Below are 27,739 nucleotides of genomic sequence, written 5' to 3'. Positions count from 1 at the left end.
AGTTTGACAACGGACCCCCGAATGAAGTGAATAGAAATTTTTGGAATCCTGACTTGACGAGCAGCGCCCACGAAAGCGTAGGTACAGAGTAAATGGCCACAAAATTCTGTGCTGCAAGGCAGCGGAGTGAAAGTGATGCTTTGCTGGCTTTTTGTTTGATGAACCGCGCTGCCAGCATAATTGTTGTGGCAAGCGAATGCTTAGGGATGCGAAGATTCTGAACGCAGAGGTAATGTTTAGTTTATTGCGGAAAGAGAAGTAGAGGAATGCGAACCACGAAATAGTTAAGCAACCTCATAGAAAAAATCTGCTGGCCCTCTAGTTCTATAATATTATCAGCTATGAAAGGGCAAATATGGCTATACAAAACTGATATACTGAGTCTAGAATAGAACGACATGACCTCAAATAAGCTTTAAAGAAAAATTTACGTTCTTAGTTTGTCAAAGATAGTAGTAGTTTGCATATAGGATACTGCTTCAATATGTGCAAAAGCGTCATATTCACTTGCTTTGGTTCTGTCACTGTTCGCCAACACTATGGTACGCTCTTAGTTTTAATGATGTGCTCAACAAAGAGAAAAAAATCATTATTAGAGCTTTCAAGGGAGCGAAAGAAAATAGTATAGCACATGAACGTTGTAGATTTTTAATAAACTACAAAGCTTATAATTAATAAAATATTTCGCAAGCTGAGAGCGGAAATGCGATGAGAGGCCTCATTAGTTGAGGAAGTGGTACGTCAACGCATTGGAGAAAGATGGTGTTGGGGCCTACGTACGTGTTCTTGTCTGGTGGCGGAAAGTCAGGACGAGAGACATCAACGGGAATCTTTCACTTGAGGCGCCGGCGCCACCAGGGCTACGACGACGCACTACTTTCGTACAGCTGCACATCTACTTGCGCGAGCCATACTGTAGGGCTGTGCGCACGACAGTGCCTCATTTGTAAAAGTTTGCAGAGCTTCGGTGGACGCCACCCTCCTTGTAGCTGGTCTATGGATGCAGGTGGGGAGTGGTGGCTGGCAATACTAAGCCGGTCCTTGTTTATGCTCTGTTTGGATGCCTGTGGTGATCAATTATGTGGCGGCTATGAGCAGCCCCACTTATTGAGGAACCCAGCCTGGCCAGAGAGGCGGACGCATTGAACACGGCTGAGAAGTCACCGAATATCTCGGTAGTCTTGCCTTGTGCCGAGCGCAGTTTTCTCCACGTGCGGAGCCAACATCGCTTTATCGCAACCACATTAACGGTGGCGCTACACTAACATGATCCACACATGACGGTATTGCAACAGCAGTGCACGAGTGCACAAATACCATGAACAGTGCACGTATGCAGTTTGTCGGGCTTAGACGCTTTCTAGGCTTATGTGCCGACATCTTCTACACGTATGTTCTGGTAACATATGATTGCTACCTTGTGAGTGTGGTGGTAAGAACGCAGCTGACACCGCTGGTAACACTTAATAATTTAGTCCACCAACCAGGTGTTTCTGCTAGCGCCATTCATTCCAAGGCGTGTCCGTGCTGGGCGAACGTTAGCAGGGTAGCACACTTTGAAGTGTTCCACAAGAAATGTCGAGTGGCGAGCGACAGTGTACTGGCAGCCACGTAGACACCAACGACTGGCCACCTGATCAGGGTCCCCGAGTTCACAGCCCGAATGATCGTACATCCTGCAGTGTGGATCTGTGGTGGTGGCAGGCTTCGTAAGCCCTCAGGGAAACGCAACTACCGCGGTGGCTTAGCAGCTGTGGCGTTTTCCTGCTGAGCATAAGACCGCAGGTTTACCTATCGGTGGCTGCATTTCGCTGGGGGCAAAAGGAATGAACATTCGTGTACCATGCGAGAGTGCACGGTAAAAACCCCAGGTGGTCAAAATGAATCCGGAGTCTCCTGCTACGGCATCCCTCATAATAATATCGTTGTTTTGACGCATAAACACCATAATTTTGTTCGTTCCCAAACTAGAAATGGAATTCAGGTGAATAGGTTGATTTAATGTCGCCAGCTGGCCAACGAGTGCATTCACCGGCGGACAGATGTATTGGGTTCCCACGGGATTAGTCGTTGGCTTCGTAACAACCTTCTGACCACGTCAGCACTCTGTCCAAGGCACACTTGTTTTGCCGGTGCCAGAAAGTTTAAACGAGACATTACTTAAAGTGAATGCTGTCAGAATGCTGTCAGAATAAACCGCCAAAGCGCGGTTACCACGGATATTGTAATTTGTCAAAACTTGAATAGCGCAACAAATATATGAGTCTAACCACGCTTTTTGTGTTCTACCTTGTCCCATCGACAACGACCTCTTGGAAGTTGAAGTTCTTTCATGTTGTTTTATGGCGTTGAGCGCAGACTAGTGCGATACACTTGGACGATGATGAAATTTTTGTTCGCTCGCTGATTAAAAGTGTTTGCATTAGGGCTTGAGCTTATGTTGTTGTCCCCAGTCGTTCATCTGCTTTAGGGTTCTCGTTCCCTTGGACTCGATTCCCTCAACAACTCCTCCAAATTGCGTAGCGCTCACTCGAATCATTCTGTGAATTAATTTTCGTCGACATATAGAAAGGACGTAAGCAGTTGCCATTTTCATTTTGAACGCGCCGGACGCAGCTTGTGGCAATAACACTTCAACTGATTGAATTATGAATTCATTCGGTGACTGAAATCTCACCGCAGCGAAGCCAGTGTGGCTAATCAAGAACCCAGTTACTCTCGAAGCCCAATGGTGGAACTATGCATTCAATGACAAAGCAGTGCAGTGCCGTGCCCGTTTATAGACTAAGGAATCTGCGACCGTTCGGGAGCTGAAGAATTCAAGCGCACGAAGAAATCAGGCAGCACTAGCGACAGTGATGGCGTCACGGATCTCCTCCGAGAACACTGGCCGAAAGAATGGACTAGGCGACAGGTGTACCCACATAGATGCACATTTAATACAACCCACGCGACACGAACAGCAGCACGAAAACCAAACAAAACTAACACACAAGATAAAAAAAACTATCAGTACACACGAACCGGTAACACTGCCACTAGCGTTCTATTGAGAGTGGTTGGCGTTTGTGCTCACGTCTGGTTCGGTGCGGATGTGGTGTGGTGTGGGTCCCGTAGCCGGCGTCGGAGTGGCGTTGGACGTTCTAGGGCTGGCGTCTCGGGAGGCGCCGTTGGTTGCGTCCTACACGCTCCCGGTCCAAGCGCCCGTGGAGGTGTGGCCAATGATGTTGGCGTTGGGGCACCACCTGGAAGGGTGGCAACAGCGGTAGAGACACCCCTGGACAGAGCAGGTGGTGGCGTCCTCCGTGGACTCCCTGGAACGGGCTCAGGAACGGCAGGAAGTCTGCGGTGCAAAGCCGTAGAACACGAGCACGCCGGAGCAGTACCGGCATCGCTCTCTATTGGTCGAACCGTCCCTTCAACCGCTGAGTTTCCGCTGCTTTCTTCTTCCCCCCTGTGTCTCGCCCTTCCTCGCCCTTTTATAGCCTTCGTGTTAGTCCACGTAATCCTTCTCTTCGTCTTCTTCTCTTATCAACCAATCATCGCGTTCCATCTCACCGGATACTTCTCCACCAATCATCTCTTGTCACCTCCCTGAGAACTTCTTTATCTTCTTTCGTCTTCGGTTAATCCACGCCATTCTTAACGCCATCCTCGTCGTCTTCTTGAAACCTTTCTTCGTCTACCATTTTATTTTATCTTCCCTCTTATATGTGACAAGGGCCCCCTCTCTCAAGAGGTTTTCCCTGAAAAACTGCTCAAGTCATCCTCCTCTTCAAGCCATCCAGCCAGCCGACTATGTTCTGTGGCTATTCTGGCCGCAGCACACCACACAGCACAACGCAGATGACCAGCACACACCTAAAGCACACCACTAACACATTACTGCCGTTGTCCATACGGTGTTCTAAACATGTTAATGTCCAAAACCTAACTGCGTTTTCAGAACAATGCAATTGTCCACCCGGTGTCCTTAATAAACATGTGAATGTCGACAACACACTCCTTTGTATAATCGCGTAACAACCACAACAACGCCATCAACAAGATACCTCCCAGAGATACCTAGAGCTGTTCAGTTGGCTCTGGTCATGAAGTCCACCCCAACGTTATCCCTGCCTGAAATATATTCCACCTGAAATGAGTATTCTTGTAAGGCCAAGCTGGAGTTACTGGACTCCTTACTCCGCTTCTCCTTGCTATGCTTTTCTTTGCTTCCGGGATTATCCTTATTGCGTTTCTGCTTGCTTTGTTACTTTTTTCTTTTTTCTTACTTTGCTTATCCTTGTCTTCCTCCTTGCTGCTCTCTTCCTTGCTCTGCCTCTTAGAGCCCCGCTGCTTGCTCGCCTTCTCCTTACTGCCTTTTCCCACCTTCTCCTTGCTGGACTTAGCCTTGCCAGCCTTCTCCTTGCTTCTGGATCTTGAGTTGCCTTCTTTAGAGGAGCCTTTCTTGGCCTTCTTGGACTTGCACTTGCCTCCCCCTTTCTGTTTGGCGCTCTTGCTCCTCTTGCTGCTTTTGCTGCTTAGCCAAGTACAGAAACCCTTCTTTTTCTTCTTCTCTTTGCTGTCCTTGCCTTTGCTTTTCTTGTCTTTGCTCTTACTCTTCTTGTTTTTGGACTTGTCTTTGCTCGTGCGCTTCTTGTCTTTGGACTTGTCTTTGCTCGTTCGCTTCTTGTTTATGGACTTCTTCTCTTTACCCTCTTTCTTTCTTTCCAAACGCTGCGTTGCTCTGTCTATCGCTTGAGCTCTTGTCTCCACTGCCGACGAGAAACTGACTGCCCCATCCCCATCGCTCGCATGAGCTGTCGTGGGCCTTTCCTCCTTTGGGTGTTCTTCAATGTCGAGCATCCTCCTTTTGGGATCGGGGTCCTCGATGCTTCTTGCACCCGTAATGTTTCCCAAGATGAGGTCGCAGATGGGTTGCTCTACGCATTTTGCCACTACCTGTCCAGCATAATATAATGTGGACACTAGAATTCTGGCTTCAGGAAGGTACCCTACTGTGCTATCTGCGAGAGTGAGGGTCGATGTTTCCCCTGTAAGCTCCTCGTCCTTCACCAGGCTTCTCCTAACCAAAGCTGTGTGGGCTCCGCTGTCTCTAACCACCAATGCAGGGCGGTCCCCTATTTGCCCAACCACCAGCGGCATTGCTGCTTTTGACTTGGGCGCTCCATTCAGCGCCTCATTTCCCAGCGGCGTTTTCTCTCCTTTAAGGTGTGGAACTTCAGGTGGTGTGACCAATTCTGCCGGAGAGTCGACAACGAATGCAGATTGGTCTTGCCCCAGAGCTATCCGCTTGAATCGTTCCAGATACGCGTCCACATCATCTCTTCTGGTATCAAAAGGAGCCATCAACTTTCTTGGACAAACTCTGGCTGGTCTAGGAGATTCGGTACCAGCTAACGAACGCTGATCATCGTCCGTGATTCCGTCATAGCCTCCTGCGATATGCGCCTGTTACCACAAAATGAACTCCCTCTCTCGTTCTATCCTTCTTTTCTCCTGTTCTTCTGCCTCGCGAGCTCTTCTAGCCTCTCGCTCTTCTGCCTCGCGAGCTACTTCGCGAGCATCTACGCGTGCTTGCGTCCTTTCCCCCCTCTGCCTTTTTGCCTCTTCTTTCTTCTCGTCCCAGAGAGGCGTCGCCTCTTCCTTGCTTAACCCTAGCTTGAGCGCAAGTTCCAGCGTCTTTGCCTAATCCATACTTTCTGCCGTCGAGAGATCGGAAAGATCCGAGACAAGTAAAAAAGAAACAAGGAAATGAATCCTGGCAGGCTCGCCACTTCTCTTTGTCACGGATCTCCTCCGGAGAACACTCTGGCCGAAAGAATGGACTAGGTGACAGGTGCACCCACACAGATGCACATTTAATACAACCCACGCTACACGAATAGCAGCACACAAACCTAACAAAGCTAACACACAAGATACAAAAACTATCAGTACACATGAACCGGTAACACTGCCACTAGCGTTCTATTGAGAGTGGTTGGCGTTCGTGCTCACGTCTGGTTCGGTGCGGATGTGGCGTGGTGTGGGTCCCGTAGCCGTCGTCGGAGTGGCGTTGGACGTTCTAGGGCTGGCGTCGCAGGAGGCGTCGTTGGTTGCGTCGTACACGCTCCCGGTCTAAGCGCCCGTGGAGGTGTGGCCGATGATGTTGGCGTTGGGGCACCACCCGGAAGGGTGGTAACAGCGGTAGAGACACCCCTGGCCGGAGCAGGTGGTGGCATTCTCCGTGGACTCCCCGGAACGGGCTAAGGAGCGGCAGGAAGTCTGCGGTGCAATGCCGTAGAACACGAGCACGCCGGAGCAGTAGCCGGCGTCGCTCTCTTCCGGTCGAACCATCCCTCACCCGCCGAGTCTCCGCTGCTTTCTTCTTCCCCCCCTGTGTCGCGCCCTTCCTCGCCCTTTTATAGCCTTCTTGTTAGTCCGCGTAATGCTTCTCTTCATCTTCTTCTCTTCGCCACCAATCATCGCTTTCCATCTCACCGGATACTTCTCCACCAATCATCTCTAGTCACCTCACTGAGAACTTCTTCATTATCTTCTTTCGTCTTTGGTTAATCCACGTCATTCTTAACGCCATCCTCGTCGTCTTCTTGAAACCTTTCTTTGTCTACCATTTTATTTTATCTTCCCTCTTATATGTGACAGACGGGACTTTACGGGTTATATGGCTCGAGTGACGCGGAACATCCAGACTTGTAGAGTTTATGCGGTATTTCGCGAATACCGATTGTATCTTGTGATAAAGTGTGCCCTATGTCTCTCTGTAGGCCTGTGAGGTCTTTCTAAATAAAAAATAATGTAATAAAATAAATAAATAACAAAGAATATACGAGTGCCTAGGGAAGTCTTGCTGACTCTCAGCTCGCTCCTTGGGCACAGAGGAGCGGCGGACTGCGGCGTCGTACCGGCTGCCAGTTAGCACCCACATGGTGACCTCGCCACGCTCACAGCGCCCTCAGCTATGGTTACCAACCGTCTCAAATCTAGCGGGATAGTCGCGAACTTTGAATAAATGCTCCGAATGCCCACTTGACTCCGCCGGGAAGCCCAAATGTTCGGCTTTTGCTTTTCTTCTACGGAACAACCATAAATAAGTAATGCAGACTTTCTTTCCGTAAAGCTCGACATCGCGTTGGCACATTCTTCTCTTTGTCTTCTCTTTCACAGTCGCAAACTTTGTATAAAGGTCATTTCCTCTTTATAGGGCTTCTACTTCTACCACAGGCACCAACCACCATGGCATCTCTATCTGTATCCGATGTTATCAATGCCATCCATACCCGTATCCCATGCTATCCATATCCCATGCTATCTATATCGCCATGCTCTCTGGGCAAGTACTGTACCTTTCTTATTGCACATTGCGACATGGCAGGACTAAACAAGCGTACAGGTGGGTCCTGGCACTAAGAAGGCCAGTAGACGCCAGCCGCCTTCTCGCGACGGCTCGACTTCGTCCTCTAGAGAGTTCGCAAATATATCCGCAGCCCTTGAGACCTGCAAAAGCCGGCTACCCAGCTGCCACGCACTGACACCACCGCCCCCCCCCCCCCACACACACACTTCCTCCATATCGATCACTCCAGCCCGGCAACAAAACATTAGTATTCATCACAAGTGTTTCAGGTGTCACAGGATTCTTAAGCAAGAACGTCGTGAAACACGAACATCGGCTACTAATCACGGCGTCCAACCATATCATTTCAATACCGATGCTGTCTCGTCCTAAGCGACAGTGGCACAACACTCCGTCGCAGGTTCATTATTAGGCAGTTTTACACTGGTACACGTGATCGAAGGTAATGGGCTTGCGTGAGTACTTCGTATTCTCGCTGATTTTTGTGGCTTATGTACCCTGTAGCCTAATGTACAGTATTAGGAGTATTTTATGGTGTACCGTTAACGTTTGCTAACACCAACTATAGCCCATTTCATTGTTCGGTTAAATGCTTTTCAACTTCGGCACATTCCGAGGTCCTTCAAAGTGGTTGCATTCAGCATCCGCGAAAATTGCGTGCCCTAATTTGAAACTGTGCACACGAATCAATTATCGAAAAGTGTTTTGTTGCCGATGTTTGCTGCAGTATTTGTTCTCTTGCGTGCAGGTGGCAGACGATAGCGGCCTGCGGGGCAGTGCCGGTGGCCTAGGCGCGGGTGGAATGGGTGGCGGCGCCCTGGCGAGCGGTGGGCTGGAGAACCTGCTGCTGAACTACCTGATGGCCAAGCAGATGGCCCGTCAGATGCAGCGCGAACAGGTGGACCAGCCCCCCGCCGTGCCAGACTTCCAGAGGAAAAGGAGCGGCTGGAAACAGTGCTCCTTCAATGCAGTGTCCTGCTTCGGCAAACGCAAGTGAACGGCTTGACGGAACGGCGGCTGGTGATGGAAGATGACAATGAAAAAACGTCGCAATCATCTCGGAGCCCTCCTATCCTGAAAAATGGCGACGCTGAGCAAAGGCTGTCACCGAGCCACGCATTTCGTCGGTGTCGCAAGCTGCGGATGCAAAACTGACACGCGCCGAAATGGAGCCATTGTCTTAGATTGTTTCATTTATCGAGCTTGTTTTCTCTGTGGCGGATTGGGAAGCAGCCGCTAGCTAAAACGAGAAAGAATTTATGGGCATTTATTTCTCCCGCCACGTCAGCACTAGTGTTTATCATGCGTGTGGTATCTAATCGTGAAGGTATAAATTGAGAACTTCAGTTATTCTTGCCTTCAACCTGTCCCGAGAATACATCGATGTTCAAGCAATACGACAACCAAAAGCGCATGGGTTGGTTGCTAAATCATGAGCGAAAAAGGCTGAAGTGTTTATGCTTCCAAAAAACGTTTCTATCGTGACGAAGCTTATAATTAGGAAAGGAGGGGACGGAGCATTCCTTTGAACGAATTCGTGTTTTCAGAGCTCGTCCTGCACAAGATCGAATGTTGCAGTCTTCATCCATACATTGGTAGCTATTCAAATAAATATTTTTGCAAATTATCTGTTTACAAAGGCATTGAAATAAACTGATGCAGAAATGTTAGATGCTCAGACAACCACAAATAAATGACGTTATTACTAACAAGATGTTTCAGTATATCGAAGCAGTGTAAAACAAAATAGCAAGCCGTGCGGATGTTCCCAGAATCTGCATAGCAAAATATAAGTTACGCATTAACTCAGCGGCATGTAGACGGTTATTATTCTCAACCGAACACGGAGCCGTAAGCAGTTTTCAAAAACAGTGCTTCGCAAAGTAGTAAGAGCATTTACGGACCATTAAGGACTTAGTATGTTATTTGTGCAACAAAATGCCGCATACTTCATCTTTTTTTTTCTTTGCCTGAATTTGACACTTCAACAAAGAGACTGCAACAAGGGTAAAATCTTCTTAAATCTATTTATTTTGAAGTAGTTGCCGTTACAGCGTTCCTGGTGCGAAAACATCAGTTTTACTTTATTAAAGCAAATCTGTTTGGTCTGCTGGTTACGGTTTTCTAAAATACTGCAGACGATTAGGTCAACCTGTGTTGAACTGCTTGCCAAGCACAGTCCCAATCCAAAAATCTATGGTGTCAGTTAACGCGGGCAATAATTGACTACCACTAACGTTGATTTAGTACCGCTCAATAATGTCGCAGCTCTAACACAATCTATCAAAGGATGGGTGACAACAGAGCCTAAACACATTTGTTACTCCTACATATGCAGACTTTCTTTTACCCCCCTGGAGGGCTCCGAGTGACTCCGATATGAAAGGGCTTCACCAGCTCATTCAACACATGGCACATTTTAGGGAGAAATTCACTAGTTTTCGGCCGAGGGCTCGTTTACTCCGGGAAAATGTGTCTAAAGATCCCGACGAGTGAGGAGGCGTCCGTTCAAGTTTCCATTCAATGTTCTGGCACCTGTAAAAATGTTTACGTGCTTGATGGCCCACGAAGAACTACTCAGAATGTTTTGACTATCATTGTTCGAGCCTGACGCTGGAAGTAGAATTTATTACTGAATTGTGCATGTTTCAGGCGCTGGCGATTTCGGCTACAAATTTTGTCACTAATCACTTCTTAAATCAAACCGTCAAAATTCTTGGTATTTCTAGAAGCCCCATGAAAACGGGGCTGCAGATGTGAGAAAGTGGCTACTGCTGATGAGTTCAGCAGCAATACGGGAAGCGTCTGAGCAGTGAGCAAATTGTACATCTAATATTCATTTTAAGGTATCGTGGTTAATGTAAAAATAAGTGGTATATTGCGAGTTCGAATAAATGTTACTGCTACCATGTTGACTCTTGTTTTTTTTAGAAAGAGGTCACTAAGTAGTTCACAGTTCACATCTAATTGCAGTCGTAGTAGGCTGCAGCTATATTAAAACGTCTGTGATGTCAAAGCATTTTAATCCCAATCAAAGGAGCGGCGATGTTTGTGTTATAGACGGCGTAAGGTACGAAAAATATCTTCCAGTTTGTTGCACATGCCTGTCACCGATTTCAAAGCATTCATATGAACGTTAGAACACCGCACTAGGGGCTGAAGTTTGGTTTCATTAAGGTACTTTGGCTTGATTTCGTAAGCAAATGTGCCGCATTGTCAACAAGCCAATCTGCCTACATCAAGCCTTCCTCTGTTAAAAAATACGCATTGTTCATTTAGGAAACAAAAGAATTCTACTCTGGGTCAATGAACTTTGAATTTGGTTTTGTCCTAAGCACATTGTACACTTTACTTATATAATAAAATGCGATGTCATCAAATGAGTCAGTCTGTTTTTTATGTGTGTGGTTCGTCTTACAGCTTTTAAGGCGTTAGTTATTGTAACAGCTTGCAGTGTCGTTTGTTGTTTTGTTATAAACGAAGCAGTATTGCTTATATCAATTTATTCACAGTGACGTCTTGGGTAGAACCAGGCACGTACCCAGGCCCAACCCAAAGTAACTTTTCTAAAAAATGAAGGGGGGGGGGTACCTTTACTAGTAGAAATGTGATTAACGCCCACCATTCGTTATAAACACGTGTAAACCAACAAAAAAGAAATGAAATAAGGTGTGTTTTAAAGCTACACTTATGCGATAACCCTCTCCTTTACTTCGCAAACAAGGAACCATGTCAAATGAAATCGCGCAGGAAAGAAGCGCAGGAAGAACAGTGCCAAGAACAAGAACCGAAAGGGTAAAATAAAAATTACTTTAGTAGAATACAACTTAAGAAAGCAGCAGTTGGCAACCAAGGCCCACGGGCCGCGCAGAGTTGTGTCACTCCGCCAGCCAATCACAGAAGCAAACAAAATCGCCGTCATGCGGCCTTTTCAAAATGGCGTCGTACTTGATACCTCCAGAGCGTCTACTGTTCTTGAAGGGTCTTTTCATCGGCGGAAGCAATGAGGTGTACAACAGGCATGGACAAAGTGTATGGAGTCTGAACATCTCACTCTTCAAAAGTCTGCAGTGCAGTTCATTTCACAGTTGAATCCGTTTTACTCATGAAACTTCACTGCCAACTGAAGTGAAACTTGACAATAAATAGTTGCAGAGAAGCAAGCATGGTATTACAGTTCAATTAAGAATTAGGCTTTCGCCATTCCCCTGTATTAGGCGAGGGAAAAGGTATAAAATTACGCGTCAATAATTTTATTTTTGTGGTTACCGTCTTATTTGGTTAACAGAAAAAGTATGAAGTACGAATTATTTGCAGCCCCGCGGAGGAACAGTGGCTGGCGGACATAAGTTGTAGCCGACTGTATTATAGTTTACATATTATCTATACTGTGCTATACTATACTATACTATACTCTACAATACTAGACTAGACTATAGTAGCGTTTGTTGAATTCGCTCTGGAAGAATTATCGATAAATATACACTTGCGGAACAATCACAGTTCTTTTGGACCCCTCGTTTACTGCTCTAGCAAGTGCCACAACTGACTCGTATAATTATTTGGGAAGTTACGTAACGATGCGTAGCCGCCAGTCCCGTACAACCGCGTAGGGCACAGGACGCTGGGATTCTAAACGTCCTGCGCCCACCGCGGAAGGTTAGAAAGACACCTATATATATATAAGCACAGCAGAGAAGAGGCTACGTCAGGCGGCTCAAATGATAACTGTATAAGCGTCATTCACTACACACGAAATTGTTCTCCACTTCCGGTGGCGTTTTCTCTACTTCCTAGTTAAATAAAAAAATGTTGCTGCATAAATATTTTCATAGACAATGGATAAATTTGTTAATTTTCGCTTTTCCTTCCTGTTTGGCTGTTCTTTCGGCTCTCTCCCTTAGTAGATCGCTTAATTTCTCAACTCTTGGCGACTCTCCTTTCCAGTTGGCAATTTTTCACCAAAAGAGCTGTACAATTAGGGAAAAACCAGACGAGTTAACGGGTGACAGTCGTATTGTCCATGAGTTTAATGGTTATTGCAGAGTTTGATGATGGACGCTGTCTCGCATCATTTAATTTTCCACCGTATCTAACCCATATCACGGGCATATGGTTTTGAGGATCTGTCAGCGTTTCGGCGAGCCGTCACTCGAGGAAATTATGACGCAAAAGGAAAAGTTAAGCGCAATTGGCGCTTTATCCGGCCGCAGCTCGTTCCACAGGCATACAGACCAGTTGACCACGAACCGAATCCCTTTCCTTTTCCCTAGCTCAGCCTAACAAAGAAGGTTGAACTAACGAACCAACAGCGATGCGTGTGACCGTTGAATAGACGGCGACAACTGAATGCATCGAGTTAATCGCGCTGGCAAGGAATCGATAAGGAAATTGGCCTTCACATTCAAGTAGACCCCGTTTACTACCTCACCCAAAAGGAGTGAAAAAGGCAGCAAAATGTTGACCGCCGAATAGCTGTCAAGTGTCAACATTGATTCGGCGGCGCTTTGGAAATGCGTTTCAGAAGGGGTGGCGTGGACAGGTAGTGAGGGAGGGGGGTTGTGCGTCCAAATTAAAGGGGGGGGGGGAGCCCGGGCCGCCCCGGGCCCCCCTTTGGGCACGTGCCTGGGTAGAACAGGTGCACGCATTCCTGTAAATGTAAAAGCAGTGCTTTTGAAGTTTGCTTAACGCCTTGCAGACGCCTCTCGCGAAAAAAGGAAAAAAAGCGAAGAAGAATGATGCAGACCACAGCAACGCAGCGCTAATTCAAACAAGATGCGTAAGAAATGAATCTAACATTGAATGTTGTGGCGTGTTCAACATGAACACTTTTGTAGCTGATCCAAAGCGGAGCTTTGTAGCTGTTTCATTTATAGCGAGAATGTTCGGCTACCAAACTCACATACGAGTTACGGTCAGTATCCTTCTCAAGGCTGCATCGGCAGCCTGCTGCAGGCCGAGTAGGGACATAGAAATAAATTAGAAGATTAGAAAAGAAAAGTTGGGCAAACAGTTTGTTGCACATACTAAACTGAATGGTACGCAAGTAAACTAGAAAAAATAAAAAAATAGACCTAAGCGAATTTAACGAGGAATGCAAATGTCTGCGGGAATACAACAGGGCTCCCATAACGCGCAATTTATGACGGACTGAATAAAAAAGTTAGCGTCAATAGAGCGAGACTGTAGAGCGGGATGGTTTATCCCGTCAGACCGTTCTGGGTATCTTCGACCCTGGGGAATTGGCAGCGTTGCAGCGTGAACAAGAGCGTGGAGCGCACACGCGCGTAAACCACAACACGAAAGAGAACGCGAGTGACTAGGGAGCGAAAGCGAGGGCGAAATATCTGCTGCGAGGCGCGCGTTGTGACGTCATGTGCCTCCTCGGAGCACCGCCACGGCGAAATTGCAAGTTCGCGGCCACTAAAGCTTTTGCTTTAAAAGATAAGCGGGAAATGAAGGGGCCCCACACACTCGCTCCCTCGAGAACTTCGCCGATGTTTTTGCACTGAAGGCGAACGCGGATTCTGCGACCAGAGGCAAGCTCACTAAACGGCGCAAATGCACATAGGATAACGCCAGGGACCTGCGCCGCGGAACAGTGGAGACCTGGAAGCGTCAGTCATGAATGGACCGTCAAGCCCACGTTCGGTTTTACTCAAAGTGTGATACGCAGAGCGGAGCAACGTGCCAGTCGACTGTTGCGAGTTTTCGCTGGTGTTCACATACACCAGTCTTAGACGCAATGGAGCCATTAGGTCCACGTTTCAAAATTAAAGCGCACCGTACTTGAGCGCCTTGTACTAGAGACCTAAGACCCCGTGTTAGAGTATTTGTTTCTTGCTAGGCAGATGAAATCCGCGCGCATGTTTAGAAGCACACACAAAGCCTCCGCCGTAGAAACGTCCTGCATACTGCAACAAACACGCTCTTGGAACGACATCGAAAACGAGCGCACTGGTGAGACATTACTAGCAGCTAAATTTCCTGAAACGGAACTTGTATATAGAAACAAGGTGGCTGTGCCCAACGGTCCGGACCGCACGTGAATGGAAGTTGTGCCGACAGGTTTCAGAACGCATGGTTCAGTGCAAACAATGTAGGAAACGCGTAGCTAGTTCCAGATATCTCATTATTTTTCATGCTTCCTCATTATCTTTCGTCTAAAATGCTTTTATTTCATTTTGCTACATTAGGGACCCCTCTGGGGGGCGTTACAAAAAGGGTGGATCTACAGAAACACTTTTAACACAGGCAACTACTTGTTGCTTCTGCAGCGGGTAGTCTGCTACATTGTCAAGGAATATTGTCGGGCGGGTGACAGCGGCAACGCTGTGGGAAAAGTCATTCCAATCGGATGTTGCGCTTGCGAGAAAGTAGGCGGAGAATGTAGCAGTGTGGTTGCGTGGCCAGGAGCCTTGAAGGGCATGACCGGTACGATAAGTTATGGGGCCTGCTGGGGCGATAAAGCTTGGGCGGTCACGGGTGCTGTAATAAAACTTATGCAACAGGGCTAGAGGTGCCATGCGGTGACGAAGTGCGAGAGACAATAGAGATGATTCTGCTTTTAAGCATGACACACTGGTATGATACGAATAGGATAAATGAATAAATCGGGCTACTTGATTCTGCACTGCCTTACGGGTATTTATAGGGTATACCTGATGGTGAATTGAGATGGTAGCGGCGTATTTAAGTTTTGGTCTCCTAATGGCTTTGTAAATCAGCAACTTTAGTTGTTTAGGCGCGTGACGTGCATGAAGTTTTAGAAAGCCGTGTGTTCGCTTTCTTAGCAGACGCCACTATGCTAGTGATATGTGCGCACCCTGTTAGATCATATGACAATGTTACGCTGTCATTTGTTCCAATGTATTACGCAGGAGCAGCTGTCACTGTTCGTGTATCGTGAGTAATTGCACCGAAATTATAGCCGCAACAGAGAGCACGTATAAAAAGCAGAAGTTCTGCAAAATAAACGAAGCCGAGTCAAATGAAAGTCAGCCAATGCGAATATATGACAAACGGGGTACCGTATTAAAATGTAGTCTCCATGATCATTTAGACATTTTCCCCTTTGTCTAGCGAGTCACGTGATTCTCGTCTCATTAAATTCCTTGAGTTGCTGCTTCAAAAAGCCTGCAACTGACTCTTTCACGTCATCGTCCGACAGGAATCTGGTTCGCTTGAGCTGTTTTTTCAGATGCTCCAGAAAGTAGAAGTCGCAAGGCGTCAGGTCTGGGCTGTATGGCGGATGTTGCAGCGTTTCCCACTTGAGCAGTGCCAGTTTTGTGTTAACCACATCAGCGACGCGTTGACGGCATTGTCGTGGAACAAGATCACCCCATTCGGCAATTTTCCACGTAGTTTGTTGTTGATTGTGACACGCAGTTGATCTGGCGTTTTACAATAACGAAAAAAACTGATAGTCTCTCAAGATTCAGCAAATTCTATCAGTAATGGCGCCTGACGATCGAAACAAGAAAGTCAACAACACCTTTCCGGCGGAAATGACGGCCTTTCCTTTGTTGGGGATGGTGAATTCGAACGTTTTCACTGTAATCTTTGCTGTCGTGTTTCAGGCTCCTAGAAATGGCACCATGGTTCGTTTTCGATCACAATTGGTGACAAGAAGTCGTCACCCTTATTGCGATACCGGATCAGATGAGTCAAGGCAGCGCTGAACTTCTCCGTCTTCTGGCGGTAGTTCAAAATCTTGGGCAACCATTGCGCACACTAGAGCGGATAACCATCATAATGTTCATGAATTATGGCGTGAACCGAACCGTGACTGATGTTCACACGCTCTCCCAGTTCATCGATGCTTATCCTCCATTCTTGCCTCATCAGCTCAGCAACCTTTGCAATTTTGTTAGGGGTGATTGCACGATGGCTTTGGCCCGGCCTTGTATCGTCTTTGCAACTTTCGCGTCCTTCTTTGAAGCGTTGCTCGAATGCATCACAGTGGCCAATGAAATGCAATGTTCAACGTAGACGGCAGCCATACGGCGACTAATTTCTTTTGGGGAATACCTTCAGCTGTCAAAAACCTCAGGGCACCACACTGCTCAACTTCTAGAGCGTCTATTATGCACTCAACCATGTTCAACCCAGTGTATGAGAGCATTAAACAACTTTGATACTCACACCTGCGTGTCACTTTTGTAATAGAGAGATGCCTCTGTGTCACGTGCATGCCTCAAATAATGGGCCGAACAATTATTGCGCGGGGTGGGTTGGCTCACTTTAGTTTTACTTGCCTTCATACATTAGAAATGCGAAGATACAATGAAACATACAAATGCGAAGATACAGCTTGATAAAATGCAAAAAGGTGTCACTGCAAACAAAGTTCATTGCACGTATACACAAAACCCCGCAACAAGATATTTAAATATACGTATAAGTCTCCAATAAATCTACGTATTTAAGAAAGGTCACTGTATACAATGCGTCAAACAAGGCAAATAAACATGTTGCGCGATTAGAAATTCACAGAATCCTAGATCCCATCCCCATTCCATCCACTCCCTCCGATGTATCGCGCACGACGGAAGGCGGTGCGCTTGCTCCCCGTTTTCTCTTTCGCGCACACAAGACTGAGCCACCATCGTCGTCTCACCAATTCCATACCCCCATCCCCTTCCCTACACTTTCACTCGCGCATACAGCGTGCGGCACGTGGTCACCATGTTGTCGCCCTTGGACTTTATACGAAACATGTGGGCGACGGCCGGAATGCGCCTGGAGTGTCTACACAATTGCTATCGCAATGCTATATAATAATACTATCCGGCAACTGAACCGTCCCATGGCCCATTACTGTCCGCAAAAGAAGTAACAAAATCGAGCTTTCACCATACAACAATTGGCTGCGCCACAACAATGTCTTCTTTCTTTTTTTTGTGTGGGGCCGAGGCACCGAAATTAAAAAGCGCAAAGTATGTTGGCCACAATCGAATGCCTACTTTGGGCACCTAATTTAGCTACGGAAAGAATATCGAAGAAAAGGTGAGACGCGTGGTCCACCGAGAACGATACGCATACTGCTCGGTATATCGTACACCGGCGTGACAGGCGGTTACGGAGAGGTTGCGCTCAAGCGAACGCCAGGCAATTCGTCGAGTCCCCACAGTGATGGCGGCGGGCGACGATAGTTTATTTTTCTCGTCTGCTAGCCAGAAAGTGCCCAAAACTCTGCACGCGAAAATCCACTTGGACAGAAAAAAGCGAATGCGCACCGAAGTGCGCCGCGTGGTGGTCGGAGCAACACGAGAAAAACGCATGCGCGCTGGCTACCTCTGGCAGCCCGTGGGTAGGGTAACGAGGACAGAAAAATAGAAGAGGCTCAATGTGTCCTCGCGAATAAAAGTCGAAGTAGAAAAAATAAATAAGAACGTAGTTACCTTGGCTCACTTTACTGTCTTGACATGGATGCTTTGGCGTCAGTGGAGAAAAAATGTTGATATTCTTTTATGCGTCATGACGGCACAAATGAACTACCACAACGCTTCATCTCATCCGACCTCGCTGCTGGCTTTCTCCACTTGTCTGATAGTGTGTTGATTTGGCTTGTCTCGTTGTATGGTCCGATGAAGGACTTTAGAAAAATCAGTGCACCTTTGGCGTCCAATATTTATAGTAACATCAAACCCAGAAAGTTCCGCAATTGAAATTCTAAAGCACAACTTTGGAAATGTCAATGCAACTTTCACATCAAAAGTTTATGAGAACTTTATACCCATAAATTTCGGAATTAACATCCATGCGCTGCGTAGATTCCGCGGCCTCCGCAAGATGCCGTGGCGAGCCCGTTTGCCATCAAAACGCCCTTGCAACTTTGTGCTCGGATGGGGCTGATTGCGTTATGTGACTCCCGGTGCATGGGCGCTGCCGCGAAATCCAGCCTGAGTTCGCAAGGCTCACGCTGAAATGTCTTTTCGAGCGTGAAAAAGACATTCTAGAGAAAATTCAGAATGATTTCCGGCGCCGGGGATTGCCTGGGTGAGCGGTGCATGGACAGCACGAAAAAATTTCGGGGGGGGGAGCTGAAGCCCCATAAGACCCCCCCCCCCCCCTGGCTACGCCCCTGGTGTGGTACTCTACACATCCACATTACCGACGGCGTAATAAAAAAAATAAGGTGTTAACATGACGCAAAAACGATGCTGATTTACATTTAATGGTGTTAAGTGTCATGTTAGGTGTTACGAACCCGCGTTCGCACCATACCTGCATACAGTTAAGATCATTTTGAAGAGCTTGCTGCTCAGATGGGTGAGTGGTAGTAGGATAAATGACGCAGTTGGGCGAAAACGTACGGATCTGGCATGTCACTCTTACAGGCAAGTCATTTATGTATGAATACAGTGTTGCTCTAACAGGAAATAAAGACTTAGGAAGAAAGGTAGGAAACAATAGGTCAGCGTTCGATCTATCTTTTCCTGCTTTTCTTCTATGTATTTATTTCCTGTTAGCGCGACAATGTATTCGTCGGATCTCAACCAACTTGTGCAGCAACGAGTTCGATTCCGTTATGTGTATTCGGAACAAGTGGGGGCCCAGTGCCGACCCCGCGACGACACCGCACGCCAATGGGAGGGGGTTAGAAATGTGCTCATTACCAAGACAGACCAGGAGCAAGTGCACAGAAAATCTTCAATCCAGTAAGAACAAGAGGGTGAATGTTAGGCCAGAAAGTTTAATTAGAGGAAGATGAGTGAAGAAGATTGTCCATTTACACTCAAGCGAGTCTTACCCTTACTTAAGATTCAGATGCTGTGAAGCATCGTCTCAGAGGCTTAGAACGGACATTGTGACAGTAAATGCCACGTGGCCTTAGCCTTGCTGGAAAGGTCACGTTGCATGCGCGATCACTGAAGCTACGGCCTCCTTGGCGCACATTTACCTTGTTGCATATCAGTGGAATTTCGTGCCATCGGCGCATGCCCCTTAAGGACTGGCTTGCATGTGCTCACAAGATGCGTGTTGGCTTAGTGGCCATAAAATAATTAAGTTCAGCGCAGCGAGGTTACATGTCCCAGAACGAAACAGTAGGCACTAGGCACTTCGTACGTTGTGCTCACACCTGTTCATTGAGCAATAAAGCTTTTGTGAAACATGTGACTTGTTTTTATGTGAAACATGTACCTATGTGAAGCGCATAGGAAACTACATTAGCAAATTTCTTTTTTTTTAGAATGGGATCTGAAGTTCCTTTAGCCTTCAGCTTCTTGATGGACGTTCTGAAATACAAATATTATAATTCAGCAGGTGTTCTGCTCATTAACTTTCATGCAGATATGGGAGAAACGTAAACAGCAACTGTCAGGAACTTCATTTGTCAAAGCTAAGCCCATTCCACGTCGCCTGAATATAGCTAGAATAGCTTGCACTGCACTGTTCTACATGCGAGTGGTTTTTATTTAATGTAGCGAGAAATTCGTGTACATATCACAATGTAATTGAATATTATCTTTACTTGGAGCATTCTTCAGATAGCAGCCAATCGCTCTTTACTTGTCAAGGAGCAGAATCATCAAATTAAGATGAACGTCGAGTGAATGCTATGAGTTATCTCATATTATCTTGGTCAGGAGTGTTATTGAGATATTGGTCAATATTTTACTACTTGTTACAACATACAAATACAGTACTAAGGTAAAGGTCGAGTGAGACAACTCAACTATATATTGCGATTCGAGCAGAGGCATCTCTAAAGAGAATTACGCCATTTTTTCGATACTCAACTTAGCAAAGGAATATCGAATATGACAATGAACAAAAAGTTCTTGACATCAAGTGATAAGGTAGATATACTAGGATCAAGGCTCTTTTAATAGGCTAAAACTGTATTCGAACTCCGAAAGGAAAAAAATTGGTCTATTGCAGTGGTATTCAACTCTTTCGGCAAAAGAATGTTACTCGCCTGCGCAGCACACGCTGCACAGTCATAGCGTAAGCTATAGGAACGGCTCAATAGCAGACCGTCTCTTTGCGTAGTTCTTATGAGAACTAACTGAATTGTCCGCGAGGCGTCAGAGACAAGTTGAGGCTTGTGCAGCTTTCTCCACTGCGATCTTCTGAGTCCGACGTTGCCCGGTTGAACCCGCCCGCGTAGCTGTACAATTCACCTCTTCAACAGCAGTTCGTGCATTGGGAGAAGATGCCATAATGTGTACCGATGAGCAAACACTGGTGTCGAGACTACCTTATTTTAGATTTTCTATGACTACAATGAAAGTGCCTGGTATTTCGCATTCAATCTCATAAAGGCTATATAGGCTATTGAGGAGAATTTGTTGTTCATTCTTTCTACAGAATGCTTTCATCGATCCAATTTTTACAGCCACTGTACGAACCTGTTGCTCAAAGAGTTCCCAAGCAGCAAATAGTCGCAAGTCAGTAGAAAGAGTTGTTAGGGCCATGCGCACGTGACTAATAAATTCCTGATGACTTAGGAGCTCTGAGTTAAGCTTCCAGAGTGCCCGCTGTGGTCGCAAATTAGTTACAGATTTCTCACCAACCTTTGCGAAAACCATACGATGATCAAAGAACGAAACTGGGATGGTAATACAGGACAGTCTTTGGGAGAGGAGTAATGAAAAAACATAGATATGATGAAGTCGGGTGTAAGAGCGACCTTGAGTTCGTCTATAAGAGCGACATCCCTGTCGCGACACTCCTCTATCAATGAGCCTTGCATTTTCTATTACGTTAAAGAAAACTTCACCAATCCTGTTCTGCTGAGTGTTGATGCCGCTTCGATCACTCGGATGACATACACAATTGAAATCGCCCATTAACATAATGCAACGATCACAGTCCATTAGACTAGAAACAGCATCAAATAAAGAGTTTCGCAGCGTCATTAAGTGCATAGACGTTGACTATTCCCCACGGCATACCCTGCAACACAATATCACAACATACATATCACTCTTCAATGTCTACATGGTGACTAAATGCTGAACAAAGAAGGCTCTTCTTCAGAAACAGGAAACAGCCTGCGGATTAACCAAGAGCGCGTGAAACGCAGATATTATACTAAAACAGAAAAGGTCGGAAAACCCTTTTTGTCTAGTCATCATTCTCTATCTTCGTCTTCTGCACGGAGACGAAGTCTAGGCGCTTCCTAGACAAAAGCCGCTTTGCGGCACCTGTTTCTGCAATCGCCTAAGGCCTCGTACATTCCTAGTTGCGAAGACAAGTTGTTGGGACAGGGCCATGGTGACTACCCACTATTTGAACATAATGATCTATGTGGTCGGTCCTAGAGGGCATTGGTGACGCTCCCTCCGAACTCTCACAAGGCCTTCAGGACCATGCTCTTCGGCACTTTCTTGAGTGTTTCCATGTTTTGCGGCGACGTGCTTTTCTTGCGGCACTGGTTGTCCCGCTGTTCGGGCTTGACGCCGATCTGTTAGCCGAACAGCGCTTCGGAATTGACGTATCCGCGATACTTCGTCTGTCCTCTGCCAGCATAGCGCGCGTGTTGAGATACTTTGGAGTAGCAGATGAGCCATCACAGGTGGCCTCATTTGCTTGCTGGGCAGCAACTGTCTGCGTGGTAACAGGTGCTTCATTGCGTTGTTGCTTGGATTAATCATATTTCTCTTCGATACTTTCCTTTTCCATGGGCAGTTCTGCGATCCTACTGCCTTTAACATGTAGAGGGGCCTTACTGGCACTACTGGTCTCCGCGAAAGAGCGAACGTCTCCAGTCACGTCGAGATCCTCCGTAATATGCATTGTGTGATCTTGTAAACTTTCATCTGGAGGCCTTGTTTTGTGTCATGGCTTCTCGGTGTATGTTACAACACATTCTTCAGCTGTGTGGCCAAAGCGCCGACAGGCTTCACAACGTGGGGTTCTGCATTTTCGACGAATGTGCCCAACGTTGTTACAGCGGGACAAAGCGGGGGCCGGCCTGGAATCAGTACAAGGCTCTGCACTCGACAAACAGGTAGTAGATGTGGAACGTCCCCCACGCCGACTCCATCGGCAAGAGTTAACACCACGTCACAGTTTAGGGTGCGCATTTGTTACATCTCCGATAATCTCCAGCTTTCTGCTGATTTAGACCACTTTCCCGTGAGCCTGGAGCGCATCATGAATGTAGCCGTCTTCCAAACGCTCAGGAAGCCCCCAAACCTTCATTTTAAGTTCCGTAGACTCAGGATCAATAACGACGCATCGTCTACCTTTTACTGATAATTTCCCGCACGTGACTAACTTTGATTTTGTCATTGCTGATTTGCACGTCACCATCAACACGTCCGACATCTGAAATTGACCAAAGGAACTTATTTTCTTCAGGTCATTACCGTTTCGAAGGGCGTCTCTGAAGTCTTGGGCTCTGTATGGTCGACCACTTAAGTCGGCATGCGGGAAAACGGAGTCCACAACCAGCTTACCGGTAGGAAGATGAGGTAGTACAACACGGTAGACACTTCTGCTGGCTCAAGGTAGATCAGCACCTCGGCCAGGGGCCGATAAATCTTTTGCAGTGGAGAACATGAAAAAGCGACCGTTTGGAACGCCGACAGGATATAGAGAGAAGGTTAAGCATCGGAACGCAGGTGCGGCAATATAAAAGCGACTCGGTCTTTTTTGTATGCTATGCGGGGAGAGTGTAACGTTGAGTGTACTTGCAACCATAAGCGACTGCAAAAATAAATCTGCCAAGTATTCTTAGGGTGATTTAAACTGAGGCACTTCGCGCTTTATACGTGTAGTGAACTCAAACGGAGCACCCAAAACCACAGAGGAGGCCGATTTCTCCGTTGCCTAGCGTGTCCCGTTATAGCTACACATCGCTTCAGTTAAGTTTGTAATCTCCTTGGAACAGAAGGAACTTAGGTACTATTGACCAAGAAAAACCTAGCAACCTATCAGCGACTTGTGCGTTTAATGTGGATCGCTCACTTAAAGTGTGCGCATGAAAGGCATGAATCTTCAAATTTCATCTTTTAATTTTCTCGCAATTTTATCCCGAAGAGGCAAAGTGCTGCTTCGCATGTAGTTCTATAGACAGTGTACGAACTTCAAACTACTCACGATTCACAGAAAATACCGTTTTCATCGCATCACTCCCCGGCACGGATGAATTCAGTGGAGTTCATGGGGAGTAACTATTGTGGTTAATCCTCCCGTTGCTCTCTTTTTGACCAGTGACTAAAGATTTACTCTTCGAAATTTGCACACGGCACGCACATTTATGCAGTCAGTCCCTTGAGAGACGAAATTGTCATGTTTAGAACTACTGCCCTGTTGCTACCGCTTTTCCCGGGATTGTTCTTAGAGTCATCATCATCATCATCATCATCATCATCATCATCATCATCAGCTTTGTCACGCCCACTGCAGGGCAAAGGCCTCTTCTATACTTCTCCAACTACCCCGGTCATGTAGTAATTGTGGCCATGTTGTCCCTGCAAACTTCTTAATCTCATCCGCCCACCTAAATTTCTGCCACCCCTTGCTACGCTTCTCTTCCCTTTGAATCCAGCCCGTAACCCTTAATGACCATGAGCATGACCATTTTTAGAGTGTATGAATATAATTTCTTTATTGTGGCAGTAACTATGACTCAGGCCGCGTGAATGAGGCGCCAACGGCGGGCCTAATTCCAAAGCTGACTTATCAGCCTCCTAAAATAACCCCACAAAAGCGCGGACAATTACTAAGAGGCCTTCTGGTGCCCTAGCAAACGCCGGTCGTGGCCCAAAGACCGAGTCGGAGCTCAGAGTTGTCAAAACTCAACCAAATGTATTCCTCAAAAAACACAGTTACATTCACACATAGACATATACAGTTACATACACATATGCACATCACAATGCAATTCAGATGGGTGTTTACAAAACCATGGAAAACAATGAACGGGACGCACTAAGAGCTCAACACGTAAAATCCAAAATGAAGAGGAGTAACAGGTGTCTACTCGTACTCGACCGTGCTAGTCTTGAGCCAGATGTCCTCGACGTAACTTGAGAGAAATCTCGATGAAGGGGTTTCTTCCGAAAATGCATACGCCCGAGGAACTTGTCAGCTGGCGGGGGAGTCCTCTTCTGCAGACGGTCGGTCAACGAGTCACATCTCTTCAACGGTGAGGTCTCCTCTCTCATTTGCTCCCATTCGAACACGGCGCTTTTATAGCCTCCGTCGGCGTTTCTTGAACTTCCATACGGATCCGTGCGGCAATAGCATGAACAAAGCCTGGGAATCTTCTTGACGTTTCTCGCGTTTTCCGCCGCGACTACTGAAGAATGCGTTGACTCATCCATCGGCACACACTCGGACTGTCCCCCTCTTTCTTGCTCTCCTCGCCAAGTGGCGAGGTCTGCGAGGGTGTTTAGGCACGCGCCGTTTCTCTCTTCTCTCTAAAGAACTTCCAGTGGCTGTCGTCTTCTTTGCGGGTACTTTTGTGACAAAGAGAAAGTGCTATTTTTATTGTGAGGACATGTTAATAGGGACGTAACTTCTCCATTTTAACAGCAAGCATTCCAGCCGTTCAATTAGTCAATATTAAATTAATGAAATTCAAGTTAGTCATGCTTTCTGGTGTTGAAGGTACGAGGAAAAGACGTGCCCATCTTCTGTAGCCTGGATGCCTCCGGCTCTGGTGAAAGCTGGTGCGCAGTAACTGCTGCCTCCGCAATCAGCACTCGGGCGCCTATGCAAAAGTATCATTATGAACAAGTTATTGAGAATTGGTTAACGACCTGATGTTTCCCTTCAGTGGCTGTTTGAAGATAACAAAACATTATGCATAATGTTGTCCCATGCTGAGTGATTTCGAGCGCACGTCGCAAGGGTTCCTCAAGGACAGCAACCCGACGCTTCAGCAGGTTATGCCACTAATGCATTGGGTATTCGTCCATTTTTATTGTACATCTTTCACGCTAATTTGTGGCCCGCTTGAACAAGCTGGGCGACGAATACATTGGGTATGTGCCCAAAAGTTCATCAATGAGCCTCTCGCTCACGTCAGTAACTCAGCATGTGCGTCACTGAGTGTGCGGCGAGAAAGGGAACAATTCCCAAGACTTCCAGGCACCGGGGAACCAGATGTCTCGTCTCAGACGCCACGCGTGGACTTCTTGGCAGTGCGAAAAGATGACGTAGTTTCTCCAGAAAGAAACTTGATGAAGGAGTCCGGTTACCGCATGACGTGTTTCATAGCGTTCTCACGCATCGGCGCTCCATGCATTTCTAAGGCCAGGCGCAGGCTTCGTGGAGGGACGCTAGATGACACCGAATCTTCTTAGGGACACATAAAAAATGCTAGAATGAAAAGCATGTATGGCATACCTAATTAACTCAAGCAGGCTAGGTGACTATTACAGCCAAGTTGTTTAAAGCTAGGTTCTGGCGGATCTTGTCTCCGTGGCCATAGACCTACATTTTTCCATACGTGGGCCAATGCCGGAGATAGCGCGTGGCTGGGCCGACACGCGAAGGTGAAGCTGGCCCTAGGCACTCCCCATATGTGGGCTGATCCCGAACACAGTCCAATAACGAGCCAACCCACCGCGGAAGTGCAGTTCGCCATTAAGTGACCCACATACACAGCTTCGCTGATCATTCTACTTCACAGAGTGAAATGGCGTTGATTTTTTGTCACCGCCTGTTAGAAAGGAATGCCAATAAATAATTTCTTACGATCATCATCGGCGCACGAAACAGGAATCCCACTGCAGTACACGCCTCATACATCACTCGCTTTTGTGGTGTCAATACATCGTGTGGCTGCATTGATTCATTGCTAAACGCTTTACAGTCGACAGTCGTCGTGAGATGGAATATACCGCATTTTTGTTCCTTTTGTGACGATAGGCGTCGGACCAAAAGCGTCGTAACAACCCCAGCGCAACACCAATGCAGTATTCCGCGTCGCAGCGAGCCAGTCTGTGAGCGAACTTGTTTGTAAGCAACATTGAGGACGTTAGAACGCGTACAAAGATTTAAGTAGCGCTTCACATTATTAGATGAATTTAACTTCACTGCAACAAACGCAGAAGCTCGCAGCTACGTTCTATTGCGCACTAAATTGTGCACGCAGGGCACCTGGCGATGCCTTGGCACATCTTGTAGCTTTCCCTGCACAGCAAGTATGCTCTGCCTCTCTCTTTCTTGCCATCGATTCGGTGTGCGGGCTTCCAATCGCATGACTATATCTGAAGTTGGGTCTTTAATCATGCTAATGATCTTGGGAGCTGCATACTGCACAATATTTAGGGCAGACGCACTGTGTATGTACTGATGAATGCGTCGGCTGCATCTTCGTAATTTAATTAGAAGTTGAATTTAATAATAGGGAAGCTTTTCGCATCCCCCGATTTTAGATACATGAATTTTCTGTACACAGAAGCCTGTGTACTGCTTGGCTGTACTGCGTGGTTGTCACAAAAAACGACGGTATGGAAGCAAGCGCTAGAATGTAATATCTACGCCTAACATGCTAGAATTTCTACCACAGAACAACACCTGCGACCTTCAAAACAGGAAATTGAACTTTCAAAAAATAGCCTGAGCAGTGAAAACCTGCCGAACGTCAACCTTTGTCATACTAATGGGATCGAAAACACTGTCAAGGGCATCAATATCCCACTAAAGATGTCGACGACGCTACATAAGTCACCGTCATCCTTAGGTCACCGGTCACAGCGCTAATACCATTACATTCACTTACTTGATCGCAAAATTTCAGTGCTTGGATTCTACTGTTTTCGTCGTATTCAGGAAATATATACTAAATTGATATGGCTACTCGGATATTGTCGAAAGGCGCGAACTGAAAAAAAAAGAAAATACACAAGAAGCAAGTAACCTTCCATTGTTTTATAGCAGTTGGTAGCGCAGTTTGCAGCCCCCAGCCCATTCGTTAGCAGAGGAACGTAGGGCGTATCAGAGCTTCTACGGCGTCACCATAGGTGAATATTTAAAAAAAAGTAGGACGTTCCTGTTTTCTCTCCCCTTCCCTATAGATTGTCGGCCATCTGTACTCGTACTTCAAGCAGAGCAGGCTCTAGAAAGAGAAGCATAGGAACGCTTATGTTGCATCGGCTATGGTGTTGGGCTGCTGAGCACGAGGTCGCGGGATCGAATCCCGGCCACGGCGGCCGCATTTCGATGGGGGCGAAAATGCGAAAACACCCGTGTACTTAGATTTAGGTGCACGTTAAAGAACCCCAGGTGGTCGAAATTACCGGAGTCCTCCACTACGGCGTGCCTCATAATCAGAAAGTGGTTTTGGCACGTAAAACCCCATTATTATTATTATGTTGCATCCGCCACATTATTGCGATAGCAATCACACTGATGCTCAAGGCACGTTGGCGCCGGCACCGTTCATTGCAGATGCGCGGCCTGCAC

At 46.8% G+C, this 27,739-nt stretch overlaps 1 protein-coding gene across 2 annotated transcripts in view; it reads left to right on the top strand.

Moving 5' to 3' along the window:
- The window catches only part of LOC139055909 (uncharacterized), a 238,192-nt gene extending 227,449 nt beyond the window's left edge, over positions 1–10,743 (top strand). For both annotated transcript variants that reach the window (XM_070533544.1, XM_070533543.1), the window contains exon 3: positions 8,112–10,743. In XM_070533544.1, coding sequence (XP_070389645.1) covers positions 8,112–8,360 — 249 coding nt within the window. In that variant the 3' untranslated portion in view covers positions 8,361–10,743. The remainder of the gene's footprint in view (positions 1–8,111) is intronic.
- The last annotated feature ends 16,996 nt before the right edge of the window (positions 10,744–27,739 follow it).

Source organism: Dermacentor albipictus, chromosome 2 (genome assembly GCF_038994185.2).
Source record: "Dermacentor albipictus isolate Rhodes 1998 colony chromosome 2, USDA_Dalb.pri_finalv2, whole genome shotgun sequence".
NCBI classification, from domain to species: domain Eukaryota; kingdom Metazoa; phylum Arthropoda; class Arachnida; order Ixodida; family Ixodidae; genus Dermacentor; species Dermacentor albipictus.
This window is presented reverse-complemented; position numbering and strand designations above follow the sequence as displayed.